A 14588-nucleotide genomic window follows, 5' to 3' on the forward strand; every position below is an offset into this window, starting at 1 on the left:
GGGTGTACCCCAACCCCCAAACTTCCCGAACACGCACCCCTTGTCAGGGAAAGGCGTCCGCACAGAGGAAAGCCAGGAGCTGGCACACCGTGGGCGCGGGTTTCTCCCAGTCGGAGTCGCCAGAAATAAAGCGCAATAGAAACTCCCGAAATCCTTACAAGCAAAGAAAGAAAAGCAGGAAGTGGGTATCTTCATCTCTTCCCCAATCCTCCTATTCTCTGTGAGTGCAGAAAACAAAATGGGTCACCATTTGGCTCCCCCCTCCCCCGAAAGCCTTCCTACTGCGCTTTCTGGCACCCAGGGGTCCTTCCGAGAACGTACGGCTGGAGAGAAATGGGGAGAGGGAAATATTGAGTCGCGGCCGCTCTGTAGTTGAGGGTTCGGGAGGAGGAGGGGTTTACAGGCCAGGCCGCCCGGCTTTGTGCTGCCTTGGAGCCAGGCAGAAGGGTAGGTCTAAAGAACGGTCAAAATATTGATTCCTCCAAGAGGCAAGCTGTTCCACACTGGCGGGCCTGGTAACTATTCTAGAAAAAAAGTAAAGGAGAAGAGAACGAAAAAAATCCAAGAGATGGAAAGGAGGTAGGGAGAGAAGAGGAGGAGAGGCAGAAAGAGAGGAAGAGAGGGAGGTGGGAGGGGGGAGAGAGAGAGAGAGAGAGAGAGAGAGAGAGAGAGAGAGAGAGAGAGAGAATTCCCCTCAGGGCACATAGCGTGCCTTTTCAGGTCTAGTCTCCTAACCCTGGAAAAGCCTTCTCAGAAATCCTCACTGACAGGATATAATTTCTAATGCTCTAATCTACCCCTACTTTAAGGCTCTTTTGTCATTTATTGCTGCTGACTTCCTAGCTGTAAAATATTTCACATGCATCTTGTAATTTCCAAAGCAACATTTTCCTTGGTATCCTAAGGAAATAGAGTCAGGCCCATTGAAGGACAGCCAGCCAGAAAGACACCTACAGTTCAGGCCTGGGGCTACAGCGTTAGGCGCAGTGCCTAGCTCTGGTCATACTGTTGATATCTACACGCAGGAGTGCACAAAGAAGGAAGGGACACGGCACACTGCAGCAAGTCCTTCCTCTCTGTCCCAAAGAAGTCTTTCCAAAGGAGAAATCTTCCCAAACAGATTCCATTTTTCATAATTTAGAACCTGTTTGGCCACTGTTTTATGTAAAAGCAAAGCAGAGGAAGCTCCTTTCTGAAAAAAAAAAACCATAGAGTGGTAAAGAGAATGGAGGGAAGGGAAATATTAAGAATATTATCTCACACAAAATGAAATCAATACAGCGCCACAATGCTTTAATCTCTTCCTTTCCCCAACCCTGAAGTTCCCTCTTCACAATCTCTGCAATGTTTTAATCCCTCTAAAAATGCTGACACATTTATAATCTTACTCCAAAAAGTCCAAGGCTCTATGATTTGCCACGCTCTAAACATTTTAGATATTTTAGAAATGTAATAGGTGTGAGGGGAGATTTCTTTTTCTTTTCGTTTTCTCATCTCTGGAAACTCCCTTTGAAGGGTAATTTGTCTAATTGCTCTAGCACTACACAGAGGCTGATGGGTGGGGGCGCTTCTCCAAGATAATTGCTTTGAGCTTAGAATTCAGAGGAGTTATTGAAGGATGTCTGTTGCCTTCTAATTCACATACAGGGTGAGAGGGATGTATTTTTATTTCAGCATAACTTTCTACCTGAAACAATTTAGAGTTAAATTTTTTATCTAAAGGTTTTTGTGGCTAGGCAACAAAACAGAACAAAACACCTAAATATATGATATGGCAGTACTATAAACCTGCCATATATATATATATATATATATATATATATATATATATATGCACGCACACACACACACAAATACAGCATCGAAGATAAACACATATACAGTCTGCATGCATGCAGCCCCGACTTCTGTTTTTCTGTTTTGCCTTGTTGGATCTCTGCAGAGCTTGTCCTTCTTTAGTTGCCTTCAATAAAACTTCGCTAGCCGGTTATCAGAGGGGCAAAATGAAGTATTTTTCAGAAACATTCCGCTTTCGTGGCCGAAATAATTTTATTTATCCAGAATATACAGTTTAATTCCTCTATCTACACTTATTTACATAGCTAAAATAACATTGAAAAAAGTCTTTTGAAAAGTTGAGGTCATAGATTTCAAGGCACCATTGAAAGTGTCCACAGTTGCGCAAAAAAAGGTCCTCTGTAAAAAAAGGGGGTGAGGGTCCTTTGAAATGCAATAACTTACATGCAAAAAAAGCTTTACACATGAATCTTTTTTCAGTTTTCCGAACTTCTCATTTGAATTCCTTTCTTTATGGTTTTCTAAAACAGCAAAACACAGTAGTCCCAAAAAAGAGTAAAAGAGAGCAGCCCATCTAATAGAGAGTCCCGGAAGCCAGCGTCAGCGGGTGCTGTAAAGAGCCGGGCGGCGGCAGGTGGGAATTGATTGAGCTGGCTGCGCTTGTGTACCAGGATGCAGAGTTCTCCAGGTAGGTGGACGCAGGGGACTGGTTGGAGGTCGGAGGGTGGGCATGAGGGTGGTGGCTGAGTGAGCGGGAAGAGCCCTGGGGCTCCCACACTGCTGGAGACTGCGGCGAGTTACACGCCATTGGGTCGCTGGAGCTGGGACTGTGCTCCGGGGGCATCTCCCCGTTTTTCATGATCTTCTTGATCTTGGATCTTTTGTTCTGAAACCAGATTTTCACCTGAGTTGGGGAACAAAGGCACACGTTACCGGGACACTCAGAGGTTGCCCGCGCCTTCCCCGGGGCAGCGACTGGAGGCATCTTCGGGCCCTTGGGCCGCCCAGCCTTGCCCGTCGTCTCCCCGCAGTTTGCGGCCTACGCCTGAGGCAAACCGTGGAGCGTTGGCCCCAGAGGGCGCCCTGGCCGGATCGGTGCGCCCCGGCCCAGGGAGGCCACGACCCTAAGGCTTGTCTTTTGTTTGGGCTGGGGGTGGGGGACGCGAGCGCGGCGAGTGCACGCCCGAGTGTCCGCGGCGGCGGCGCGCTAGCGTAAGCCTGCGCAGGAGGCGCGGAACGCGGCGAAGCTCTCCAAAACAATTGCGGGATAGCAGAGGGAAAGGGGCGTGGGGCTGGCTACACACGCCTGTGATGAGGAAAAGGAGCGAGCTCCCAACCTGTCGTCCTACTCCCTTCACTCCCTCTGCAGCTCAGAAAAGCCAGAATCTGACTGCAGTTCTTATCCGCGACTCAAACATTCTTTAAGCTTCCGTAGGCCCCAGCTGGGTTGGAGTAAAGCGGATGGGACAATCCAGGAAAGACTGTCCCCCTCCCCGCCACCGCAGCCTTGCGACCTTCAGCCGGCCTTGGCCTGAAGCTCCCATAAGCTCAGGGCACGACCCTTCAGTTTTTCCGCTCCAGGCGACGTTCTCAGCCTTTTCTTAGCCTGAGACCACCGCGATTGTCCCAGGCCCTGCTCACCCCGAGGAAGATATACATTGTTAAGAAAACCAGATAGTTTCTCAGGGCTGCAAGGCCGTCCTAGAAATAACTCTCGGTTTGCTTTCAACCCGAGAAATTGGTCCCTGAGCTCCCGAGGCCCGATGCTAGGGGTCCGGGGGGCGCGGTTAGGGGGAGTTATCTCCAGGCCCATGATGAATCGTACCCCCACTATCTCGAGGCCTGATTCACAGAGGGAAAAGCATAGGGGCTGGTGTTTTTGTGTCTGCCTGTTAGTTTCTCACGGGTACTGTCCAAACGATTCCAGTCCCCGAGACTGAACCACGCGACCCAACCAGACCTGCAGCTCAAGCAGGTCTAGTGCATAGCAGCGGCTTTACCTGTGTTTGCGTCAATCCCAGCGAGGCGGCCAGCTCGGCGCGTTCCGGCAAGGCGAGGTACTGAGTCTTCTGAAACCTTCTCTGTAATGCGGCCAGCTGAAAGCTGGAATAAATAGTCCTGGGTTTACGAACTTTCTTTGGTTTGCCATTCACCATTCTCACCTCGGGCTCGGCCACTTCTTTCTCTAAATAATCAAAACAGACTCAGTTAAAGCTTGTCACCAGACAATGTCCCTTTTGCGGAAGGGCCTCAAATAGAGTCCTTGCGTTTCTTACCACGCAGTCTTCACTCTTTTCCCATATCACCAACATCTTGGCTTTTCAAGACCCCGATAAAAATGCTCCTCCCCCAAATATGGAAAAGCGGCGTAGTCTGATTAATTCCTACTCTGTTCATTCGGATAGGTTTGTGCAAAGCGCTTCCTACAACACAGCTTTCCCCTTGGCATCTGGGACTCAGCTCTTGCGGTGGTGCCTCCTTCTCCCGGACTGGTCTTTACGCCCACCGGGTTCTCCCCCGCGTTTCCGAGACAAGAACACCAACCCCTCTCGGGGCTTCAAGCAGAAGCCTCCCGGCCGTGACCCGGCTACTGTCGGCGTCTGTTCGGGCGCCCGCAGAAGCCAGACGCTTGGGCAGGGAAGACGCTAACCGAGGTCTCCAAAGTTCAAAGACCCACAAACAAACTATGCTCCTTTACTTCAGCAGTGAGCGGTCGGGGCCGCGGCAGACAGAGGGCCGATTATGCAGCCCCGTAATCTCGCTGCAGATCTGCGAGGGCACAGATGTGTCTGGTTTCTTTTACAAATATACTTAATATGTTCTTGGCTTAAAAAAAAAAATCTTCCACTTATGCACGAAATACAGAGGGAGTGAAAGAAACGAAGACACCTCAACCAGGGGCTCCCTTTTAAATTTCAGCACGAGTCACACATGAAGGAACCGGTGGTGGGGTGGTTTCGTAGGAAAGGGGAGGCAGGTCAGCACGAAATTCTCACTGTTCTGAGTATGGGGTTGGGGGGAATGCAGGGTGGGGGGCGGATTCCCAAAAGCGTGTTGTACAAACGTGCCCTGGGGCTAGAGGTCCCCTTCCTCAAAAGTACCACCCCTCTGGAACTGGCAGAGAACCACTCCGGGGTGTGCGTGTGTGTGTGTGTGTGTGTGTGTGTGTGTGTGTGTGTAGGTTCCAGGGAGAAGGGTGGAGGTTGAGGGCTGTGGTCTCAATTCTGCCAGAGTAGGGGATGCTAATATTAGCAGGATTATTAATGTGCTGGTGGGAAGAGATCAAACCTGACCAGTAAAACCTCTCCACCGAGACCTCGTGCCCCTCTCTTACCGCTCAAGCTCACTAACTCTCTTAAACTCTAAGTAAGTTTCAAGGGGGACGAAAAAGGAGGAGGGAAAGACAAATTTTGGGCACCTATGGAGAGAGAGAGAGAGAGAGAGAGAGAGAGAGAGAGAGAGAGAGAGAAAGAAAGAAAGCCCTCCTACAACGTGACCCCTCAGCAACCCTCCTCCACCTTCAAATGGCTTTTTGTTTTTGGAAATGCCTGGATAAACCGCAAAGCTCTCGGCGCGCTCTTCTCTGGCTAGCTATAACTCCCTATCCCCCCACCCCCATCCAGCGTGCTCAGGGCACCCGCACCGTGCTAGCCTGTGGCGACTCCCAGACTAATCCTGACTGAGTCTCTGAGGCAGACTTCTACTCCCACTCACACCAACCCAGCACGCTTACCAAAATTCCCAACAACTAACCTCCCCTTTATTACGCAAACGCCAGGGGCTGCTTGATTCTTTCTTCTCTCCACCCCTATCCCCTTTCCAGCCCAGTCGGCTTCCTGGCCGGGGAAGCTGGGAATCCAGCAACTGAGGGCTTCGGAAGGTGCCCGAGGGGAGGGTGCTAGTTCGAACCCCCGCAGGGCTCTCCTACTAAGAATCCCTAAAATGCGAGCCGGAGAAAAACTCTTTGTCAGAGGGTCTGGGTCCTCCTCCCTTCTGCCTCGTGCACCCCACTGCAGTGAACCGCTGTGGCCCCCAATCTACCACCCTACTTCGCGCCCCCAGCGTTCTAGTCCCCTGGAATCTGCCCAACCTACCCCCGGTCCACGTACCTGGCTGGTTAGTGGCGCTTGGGACGCGGTTGTAGGCGCCGCCGTATTGGTGGTAGGAGCTGGCGTAGCTATAGTCGGCGTAAGCTTTGGCTGGGTAGCTCGCGGCGGAGCCGTTCACGCCGTGATACTGATATTGGTAGGGGTTGAGCGCTTTGCCATAGGAAGCCGAGGTAGGAGAGCAGTAGCCGTGCGGGGCTCCCCCCGTAGGACTGTAGTAGTCAGAATCCGTAGCTGATGACTCGGGCAAAGTTGGCGATTCCTGAGACGGATGGTGCATAGCTGCGGACGTCTGGAACGGAGCTTGAAAGTCGCCGGATCGGATGCTGGGGACCCTTCTGTCAAACACTCCTGTCATAGCTCACTGGCGGCGGCAGTGGCTGTCCTTGCTGTTGTGGCGGTGGCGGCTGCCGGAGTTGGCTGTGGGGCTGCTCTGGTCTAAGCAGACATGGCTGTGGGAGCGAGGGAGGAGGAGGAAGAGGAGGAGGAAAGAAGGAGGAGGCGACCGCCGCGGCGAGGAGGAGGCTGGGAGTCTTGGAGTCTCTGTCTCCGGCCGGCTGACTGCTGGCTGAGGCGCAGCACAGCCTTGGTTAAATCCTTAATTGCGCGCTTACGCACAGCGGGGTGGATCTGGTTCCATTGGCCAGGGCCTCGGGAGCAGCCGTAACACCCTAACTCGTCCAACTAGTTTTAGCACAACAAAGCATTGCTTAAAAAGGGTGGGGGTACGGAGGGGGTGTGTATGTTTGTGTGTGTGCGCGCGCGCGCCCGTGTGTGTGTTTTTCCTTTTTGGGGGTGGGGGGGGTGGGGAGAGGTCTCAGTAAATCTGTTTTTAGTAAATTCCAAAGACGTCGGAGATGCCCCAGCACAAGCTCTGTGATGTCTGGGAACAATGTGTTCCAATCAGAAGCCTCAAAAGTGCACATGTTTTGGGAATGAGGTGGGCAACCATCTTTCCTTGCTCCCCACTACCCCGCCCCCGTGGGCTGCATCATAGGCGAGTGTAGAATTAAACACTGATACTGAAATAGGGAATCAAGGTGCGGGGAGCGGGGGGATGGAGGATGGAGGAGAGAAGGAGTGGATAACAGCGTTTTTTTAAGTGGAGTGTTGGGAAGCAAGTTGAAACTTAGACATGTTTTGAAAATTTGCTCTTTGGGGAAAGAGGCAACTTCCTTTGCAGGAGATGAGTATCTCAGAGACGCGGGCTGGATAGGAATGCCCAATAATGCACAATGTCCATTAAGCCGGTAAATGGCAGGGAGAGTTCCTGCAACCCGAAGTTCTTACAATGGCTTTTAAAAATTACTGTCTTAAACAAATATAACTTAAGGATGCCCAAATCCTCTTTGCTGGCTTGCAAGTAGAGCCAAACAGCTCCACTTCTGTTTAATGTTTTCCTCTATTTTCAAGGCATTGGAATAAAGGGTCTGTAACTATGTTCCGTGGCTAAAGACTTCTGCAAAGGTGAATGGATCCATGTATGACCTGTCATGCCTCCAGGAAAGAATGGAAATGTCTCCGATATGGTGAAGTCAGATGATGCCCATTGATTTCCTCCTCCTGGATCCATGAATGTGGCACTCGAGGCCCAGTCTCTCCATTCCCCAGCCCAGATTTCTGTACCTTCTTCCCTTTATTTCCTGCTGCAAAGACATCCTACTTAGTTCTATGCGAGGGAAGAAAGGATTCAAGAATCATTAAATTGGTACACGAAGTCTGAAGTTTGCCCTTCCGGAGGTGCTATCCTTGTTCTAGTCGTGATCCAGCTGAGAGTTTAGAAATTTAATATAAAAGTCTCTGTCAATCCCCATTGATACTCCCCTCAAATAGGCAACTCCGGGGGCTGGATCATGATTTGGGGCCTTCCTGCAATTTCCTTTACGGGGTCCCGCAACCTGGCAGTTCCACCGGATATCTAAGGTTATCTGGCCTCCCCTCCCTTTTCCCTCCTACCGAAGAAGAAGGCGTCTGTATTAGTCGTGTCTATTGTTAGTTTAGCCTTACTTGGGCTGTGGAGCCGCTCGGCCCCAAACAGGCCGACAGGTAGAGGTAGGGTGTCTGGAGCTCAGAGCAAGATGCAGCCCCGCTCGGGAACTCCAAAGCAGAGCTGACGTGCGTGCACCAACTCCCTGCCTTGGCGGTCTGGACCGCACTTTCTTTGAGGGGAAACTTCAGCGCGGGGAGGCTGACCCCCAGTGGTATCCTCCCCTTTCCCTTGGCCCGAGTCACGCACTTTGGGCCTGCGCTGCCCTGGGTTTCTCTGAGATAGACTTTGGGGTAAACAGAGCCGCAGCCGCCAGCCAGCTCTGACTCGGCGCTGTCGATTTCCGACAGGCTGTTAACCGTCTAGATGTGGGCTGTGAGGAGCTGACAGGACGGCAGGGAAACAGAGGTCTGTGGTCCCGGGCTCTGCTCTGGAGAAGTTGTCGGACACGCACCTTGCCAGTGAATTACAAGAATCGTTTACCCAGATCAATGCCAGGTACAGTTCAGAGCACCTCCCAGCAAAGATAAGTGGGCAGGGAGCCGGGATCCCTTCCTCTGCTGCCCGATCTTCGACAGTTTGGGTTACATAGGGATATGAATTACCACGCGGTTATGTTAAACAGGGTGTTCCTAGCAATACACCTTGCTGAGATGGCAGATCCTAACCAGGATGGGATTGGGATTGGACTTGGGGCAAAATTTAGAAGTTCGGGATCCTATTGAAAATAATGTTACAATGTTAAATTAGTTCTAGACCTTGCTACATTTCACCTTTCTCCTCCATCCCGCTGTCAAAATGGACATTCTTTCCTACATTTCATAAAAGACAAAAAGTGGGAGGGAGGGATAAATTTAACTTCTTTGTTTCAGTTCCTAAAGCGTTAGAACTTTGGCGCTCAAGCAGACTTGAGCCGTTCTGCTTCTGGGTGAGACCAAATCTGGATGTGTTTCTACAGGTCCAGAGCCTCAACTTTCTTGATTTTGTTCCTCTTTTCTAGGTTAACCCCACTCCCCTCTCCTCCCTTTCTTTAAAGGCAGCGGGCAGGGAGAGGAAGCGCTAAAAAAAGCGGGGGTTCTGTTCACAATACAGTTTTATTTAATTTCACTATGTAGGCATAGTAGTTCTGTGCACTGCCGGCTCAGCTGCGGGCCTTGGCTGCGGCTTGGTACCCACGCTCAGGGCATACACCGACCCGTATCCCTGCTCTCGGAGCAGCAACTTTTTGTTGGTGCTGTTAGGTAGTTCTCACATCAGGGCCTCCAGCTTTGTCCTAAGGCCAGCGGGCTGGACGCTGTTGCCTTTCAAAACCCGCCGACAAATCCAGCCGTGGAGATGGAGAAACAGCTCCACGGCATCAGACTCTTCCAGCAGTGCGCTCCCCGCTGAGACACGTAGGAAGAATGTGAGTAATTTCATCTTTTAGTAGCCGAAATCTGCAAAGGAAAGGAAGGGGAAGTGTTGCGGGGGTGGTGGTGGTGGGGGGGACCCTAAGGTTAGGTGCAAGTCTTTACCACGAGCGCCACCCAGTGTTCTCGAGCAACATTGCACAAACGGCAAATCCCAAGCTCAGTTACGGGCTGGACAACACCAGTGTCCTTCGTTTCAGACCTCGCTACCAGGTGGCTTTCTTTCTCTGTACTTCCAATAGATCCTGTACTTCCAATAGATCTTTCAATTCCCACGCTTTTTCCTTCCTTTCCTTTACTTCTTGCACATTCATACTTTTCCGCCCTCTTCTCACCGGCTGACCTTTTTCTGGGTCTTGGCGTGGTGGCCCCTGCCCCTTGCCCCCTGCCCCCTATCCCCTGCCCTCTTCCGCCTCCCACAACTGTTGGGTGTAAGGTGCTTGTTCAATGTCCCCACCTGGGGTGACTGGAAGATATCAAGGGTGACTCTTCTTTCCTAGTCCTTTTTTTTCCCCCGCCCCCCGCAGAGTCTTGCTTTGTTGCTCAGGCTGGAGTGCAGCGGCACGATCTTGGCTCACTGCAACCTCCTTCTCCCCGGTTCAAGCGATTCTTGTGCCTCAGCCTCCTGACTAGCTGGGATTACAGGTACCCACCACCACGCTTGGCTAATTTTTGTACTTTTAGTAGAGGTAGGGTTTCGCCATGTTGACCACACTGGTCTCGAACTCCTGACGTCAAGTGATCCATATGCCTCGCCCTCTCAGAGGACTAGGATTATAGGCATGAGCCACTGCTCCCGGGGGACCTTTCCTAGGCATTTCTGAAGAAGGCCCTCCTCTAGTTAGATAAGGTGCTTGGGAGGCTTTTGGTCATTCACTACTGTGGATTGCAAAGAGTGCCACTAAGTTTGCAGGGAGAAAGCCATGGAAGGGGGTGGAGGAACAGAAAATTTTAGTAACAGTTACTCAATTTTCTCCATGTAGACTATCTGGAAATCTATTTACTCATAGAAGTGCCAATAGTGGAACACCTTTTCTTTTGGGCTTGAAACTCAGAAAACTCAGTGGAGTTGAAAATATTTAATTTATGAACTTAAGATATTTTAAATATGGAAACCTTCATTTATATAAAACATTGTACACATCAATTGGATATGCATAATTCAAGTAAATAAAGGACCCTTTAATATGATGCTAGCATTGTATAGGCACACTTGATATAAAAATCACGTTTTTGCTTTATCAGTAGAACACTCATTTTTTTGAAAGTCCTGTTTTGGAGGTGAGGTTTATTTTTCCTTTTATTTACATGGTTTTATCCATTGTCCAGTGAAAAATGCTCTCAGAGCAGTTCACTCTTATCATGATCCATTTAGAGTACTTTTCATCCTAGAAATCTCAAACACAACAAAACTGGTTCAGTCATACATTTTGTGGAGGTAAATCTGAGTAATTGTTTTATTACAATGGAGCTGCAGTTATCTTTGAGTTGCGATACTAAGACCATTTAATAGCTTAAAGTGAGAGCTCTGAAATAGTCAACTTGATAATTTGTATACAAAAGGCACATTTCTTTGAATTAGGGTGAGATAAAAAGATAGGAATTATGATTGCAAAAGTAGCAATGGCTTTCAAAAACATCACAAGTTGTTAGTCATTGGTTTTGGCAATGCAACTGAATGGTCTTTGCCTCCCAATAGAGGGCTATGGACGCTGACTTGGATGTAGCATTCAGAGGTGGATCATCTTCTGAGTTAGGAAAACTGTCTAATTCCACATGTAGGTTCAAAGTTCTTCCCATGACTTTATGAGGCTGAACTAACTAGGCCCAAGCTAAAATGTTTAGGAACCCACATAAATCAATAGTGAGCTTATCTAGGGAGGGAGAAGAGGAAAAGGGGGTGTGAAGAGGGAATAGGATAAGTAGGAAAAAGGTTTTCCTCATGCTGAAATTAATTATAATATCCCCTTGCCCTCAAGAAAAATGTGTTTGGAGTTAAAGAGCATCCCCAACAAAGTCAATTTCAAAGGATTTGATAGGAGGCAATTATATAAATATTCTGAATAAATTAAAAATCTCCAGAGGGGAAAACTATTTTCCACTTAATTCCAACCTAATAAGATTTTTGGTTTATTTCCAAATGATAGGGCAGATCATAGACTTCTACATGTTTTGTTTTTATAATTAAGACATTAAAATATGTTTATTCATTTAACTTAAACATAACTAGCTAGGAAAAGGCTTTAAGTATCCACTCAAATCTATTCTCTATGAGACGAATTTAACATACCACAGCTGAAAACACTTCAAGTTCATCTAAATAGGAAGTAAATGGGATTATATTATTATATGTCTTTGCAAACTGAAATTGAGGCATATTCTTCATCCCAAATTCGGATTTCATCTTCTTGAAAGGAAGGTTTGGCTGTGTTACTATTTACAAAAACTTTATTCTTCTTAAAGATATATAAATATTCCAAATTCTAAAAATGCTCCTTGTGGAGTTAAAAGAAAAGTAATTGGCAGACAGGAATTCAAAGCAATGATTCAGCTCTGGGAAGGAAATAGCAAGAGAGACGCTTCAGTCACCTTTAATAACATCCTAATTCCAAGATCAATTTAGAATTTTAGAGTTCATTGATCCTAAGCCACTGTATTTTATGATGTGATGACACTGTATGAGAAATGCAGAAAACCAATTATAAAGCCAAAGCCATTCAGATCATTTAAACACTGTGAACTGCGTAAAACTTGGCCCACAACATATATGCACAAGGGCAGATAGTATAATTTTATAGACATTTTTTACCCTCTGCCTTAATTATATCATTTTAACAGATTAAAACAAACAGTAAAAAAAAGACAAAACCATTTTCTACAGCTGTGTTTACTATCTTTACCTTTTATAAAGGAAAAAAATCTTAAACAGGCAACTCCAGCCTGAGATAAGAGGTTTCCCTGCTGTGTTACACAGCACAATCAGTTGAAGCCGCAGTGCCCACCTGGACTTGAATCCCTCTGTGCTCCTGCAGAAGAAAATTAAGGCAACAGAAAGGAAAAGTCAATAGCTTTCCAAGTGAAGTGTAGCTGACACAGCAATGGAGGCACTTTTAAAAATTGTGGGCAGAAAAGATACATTATTTGCAGCCAGAAGCTTAGTAATACTCATATAGCCCATGGGCAGTTAAGCAAATTTTACTTTTTCAACCTTAAGTCTTCAGTTCTATTTTATTTTACTGTTTCAACATAGCAGGCTGTAGGATGGTACATGCAGCAACATATAATAAACATATGCCTTAGTATAATTTATTGCTTCATCCTGATTTGTAATTGTGGGCATGTAACCGCATGTGCCCAGCGGTCTATATGCATTTCACCCAGTCAATTGATGCATGCATTTCAGTAGGTTACTTAGCAAATCAAGGAACACTGTGGTTGCTGCTACAACTTTTCGACAGACCTCACTTTGCAGGTAACCTACTATGTGTCTGCATGCACCACTATTAGTCTAAAATGAGGTTTAGGGGATGTCTGGAATTTTTCTTGCAAGTTCCAGGAATCTTTGGAGTTAGAGAGGCAAAAGATGCTTCTTAATGATACTTGGGACATTAGCTAGCCACAGAGAATATACTGGCATTGCATTAAATAATTTCTTAGAATAAAAAAGGCAAAGTTGGAAATCAAAAAATAAAAGATATAGGCAAGAACAACTGTATTCATACATGAAAAAATTCAGAATGTACAATTTTCCTCACAGTTCTCTGTTGTCTTCTCTGTTATTTGAGTCTCTAGCTGCTTCATGAGTACACTGTTACAGCTTTTTTACAAGTGCCATTCAAGAGATTCAGACACACTTAGGGTTATGTTATATTGTAACTGTGCTAGGTGGCTAGCAGTTAACCTGCATAGCAAACTTAGAGAGGATAGGAAGAATGTTTTAGCATCACAATAAATAGATGAACCAAAGATGATATCATATTTGCTAAAGTGATAATACTTTTAATAGAATTATTCTTGAAGCATCTTAATTAGGCACAAAAATAGGAAGTATCTAATAATTAAAATTGTCTGGTAATTTTTCCTAACTTATAATAATGATGGAAGATATTAGAAGAGAAATAGACCAAAGAATGGAAAGCAAAAAGATAGAAATAGATCTTCCTTATTCTCTCTGAATTAAAATAATCACTGGGGGACATTCAGGAAAAAGCACTTGTCCACCCAAGGATTGTCTTTTGGGGAACACTTCTCTGAGAAGTTGGAATGAAAGTCACTTTTTTTGTGACTCTCTTTTACTAGGGTCATTAAAATTCAATGTGGCCTTAAATATCACAGTTTAGGAAAAATGTTCTGTAAATGTTTCGAGTGCGTTATTGGGCTCCATTCCTCTTCAGAGTCTTATGGCGAGTATTTGGCATGTCTTGCAAATTTTATAGACCTTTAAATGGTTTTTCCCAAAGGGATTTCACATATAATTCACTTATACTTTCACAGTGCCTTGAGAAGCTGCTATGCCTGCCTGTTTTGGGTGGTCCTCAACTTTTATATATTTGCCTTTCATTTAACTTGAACTTGCTCATATTCCATATTGGCATTCCTACCTCACCCTTTATTGGTGAGTTTGAATGGTGGTGTGGTGGCACTGCCTGCCAGCTACTGCTCTTGGGAGTGAAGTGCCTGCCTGGCCTTTGAACAGTGCCAAATTGGTATTCCCTCTGTCCCACACTATGCCTAGGAATATCTAGGCATAGAATTTCTGGCTCAGTCCTGGGCTGCCATCTCCCCCTGTCTTGCCTACTCCCTCCCATCACCATCCTTGCAATTGTCACTTCCTCCATGAGCATGGATGCTAACCACTGGGCCTACCTAGCCTTCTACGCCAGTCTCTGTAGATCAGCATGCTCCTGAAAATAAGAGATGCCTGACTCATCTCTCCATGTCCATGAAAGACAAATGGCCACCTCATCTGTTCTCCAGGGGGTTGGGTCAGAGGAAATAACACTGATAAAAATTGCGGTTAGGAATTTTACTGTTTGTTAGCACTTTGATAATGGATATCCACTTTCAAATACGTTTTATTTGAATGATAGGTACTCCTTGAATACCTACTTGACAGATTAATATACTAAGGCCCAAATAATTCACTTTTATAATAATAATTCCTTACATTTGCTTAGAGTTTTAAACTTTTTTTAATCCCAGAAAGTTCTTTTGTAATTGATCCTTTACTCTCACAATAGTCTTGTGAGGTAAGTAAGGCAGGAAGAAACCTGATTTCCCAACTTTCTA

General features: G+C 46.8%; 1 protein-coding gene across 1 annotated transcript; it reads right to left on the reverse strand.

Annotated features, from left to right (window-relative positions):
- Positions 1–2371: 2371 nt before the first annotated feature.
- Positions 2372–6469, reverse strand: DLX5 (distal-less homeobox 5). Its single transcript, XM_003921237.4, has 3 exons — positions 5907–6469; positions 3798–3982; positions 2372–2701 (listed from the first exon to the last, which is right to left on the reverse strand). The coding sequence occupies exons 1-3, from the start codon at positions 6259–6261 to the stop codon at positions 2372–2374; spliced, it is 870 nt and encodes a 289-aa protein (XP_003921286.1). The 5' UTR covers positions 6262–6469.
- Positions 6470–14588: the final 8119 nt, after the last annotated feature.

The sequence above is a fragment of the Saimiri boliviensis genome, chromosome 10 (assembly GCF_048565385.1).
Source record: "Saimiri boliviensis isolate mSaiBol1 chromosome 10, mSaiBol1.pri, whole genome shotgun sequence".
NCBI lineage: Eukaryota > Metazoa > Chordata > Mammalia > Primates > Cebidae > Saimiri > Saimiri boliviensis.

What these genes read in the sequence shown, in the direction of transcription:
- DLX5 (XM_003921237.4), bottom strand. Translation starts at nt 6,261, where the DNA reads ATGACAGGAGTGTTTGACAGAAGGGTCCCCAGCATCCGATCCGGCGAC. An exon ending in AAGCGCCACTAACCAGCCAG is followed by an intron (nt 3,983 to 5,906) that starts GTACGTGGACCG and finishes TTGATTATTTAG; the next exon opens with AGAAAGAAGTGGCCGAGCCC. An exon ending in TGGGATTGACGCAAACACAG is followed by an intron (nt 2,702 to 3,797) that starts GTAAAGCCGCTG and finishes TCCCCAACTCAG; the next exon opens with GTGAAAATCTGGTTTCAGAA.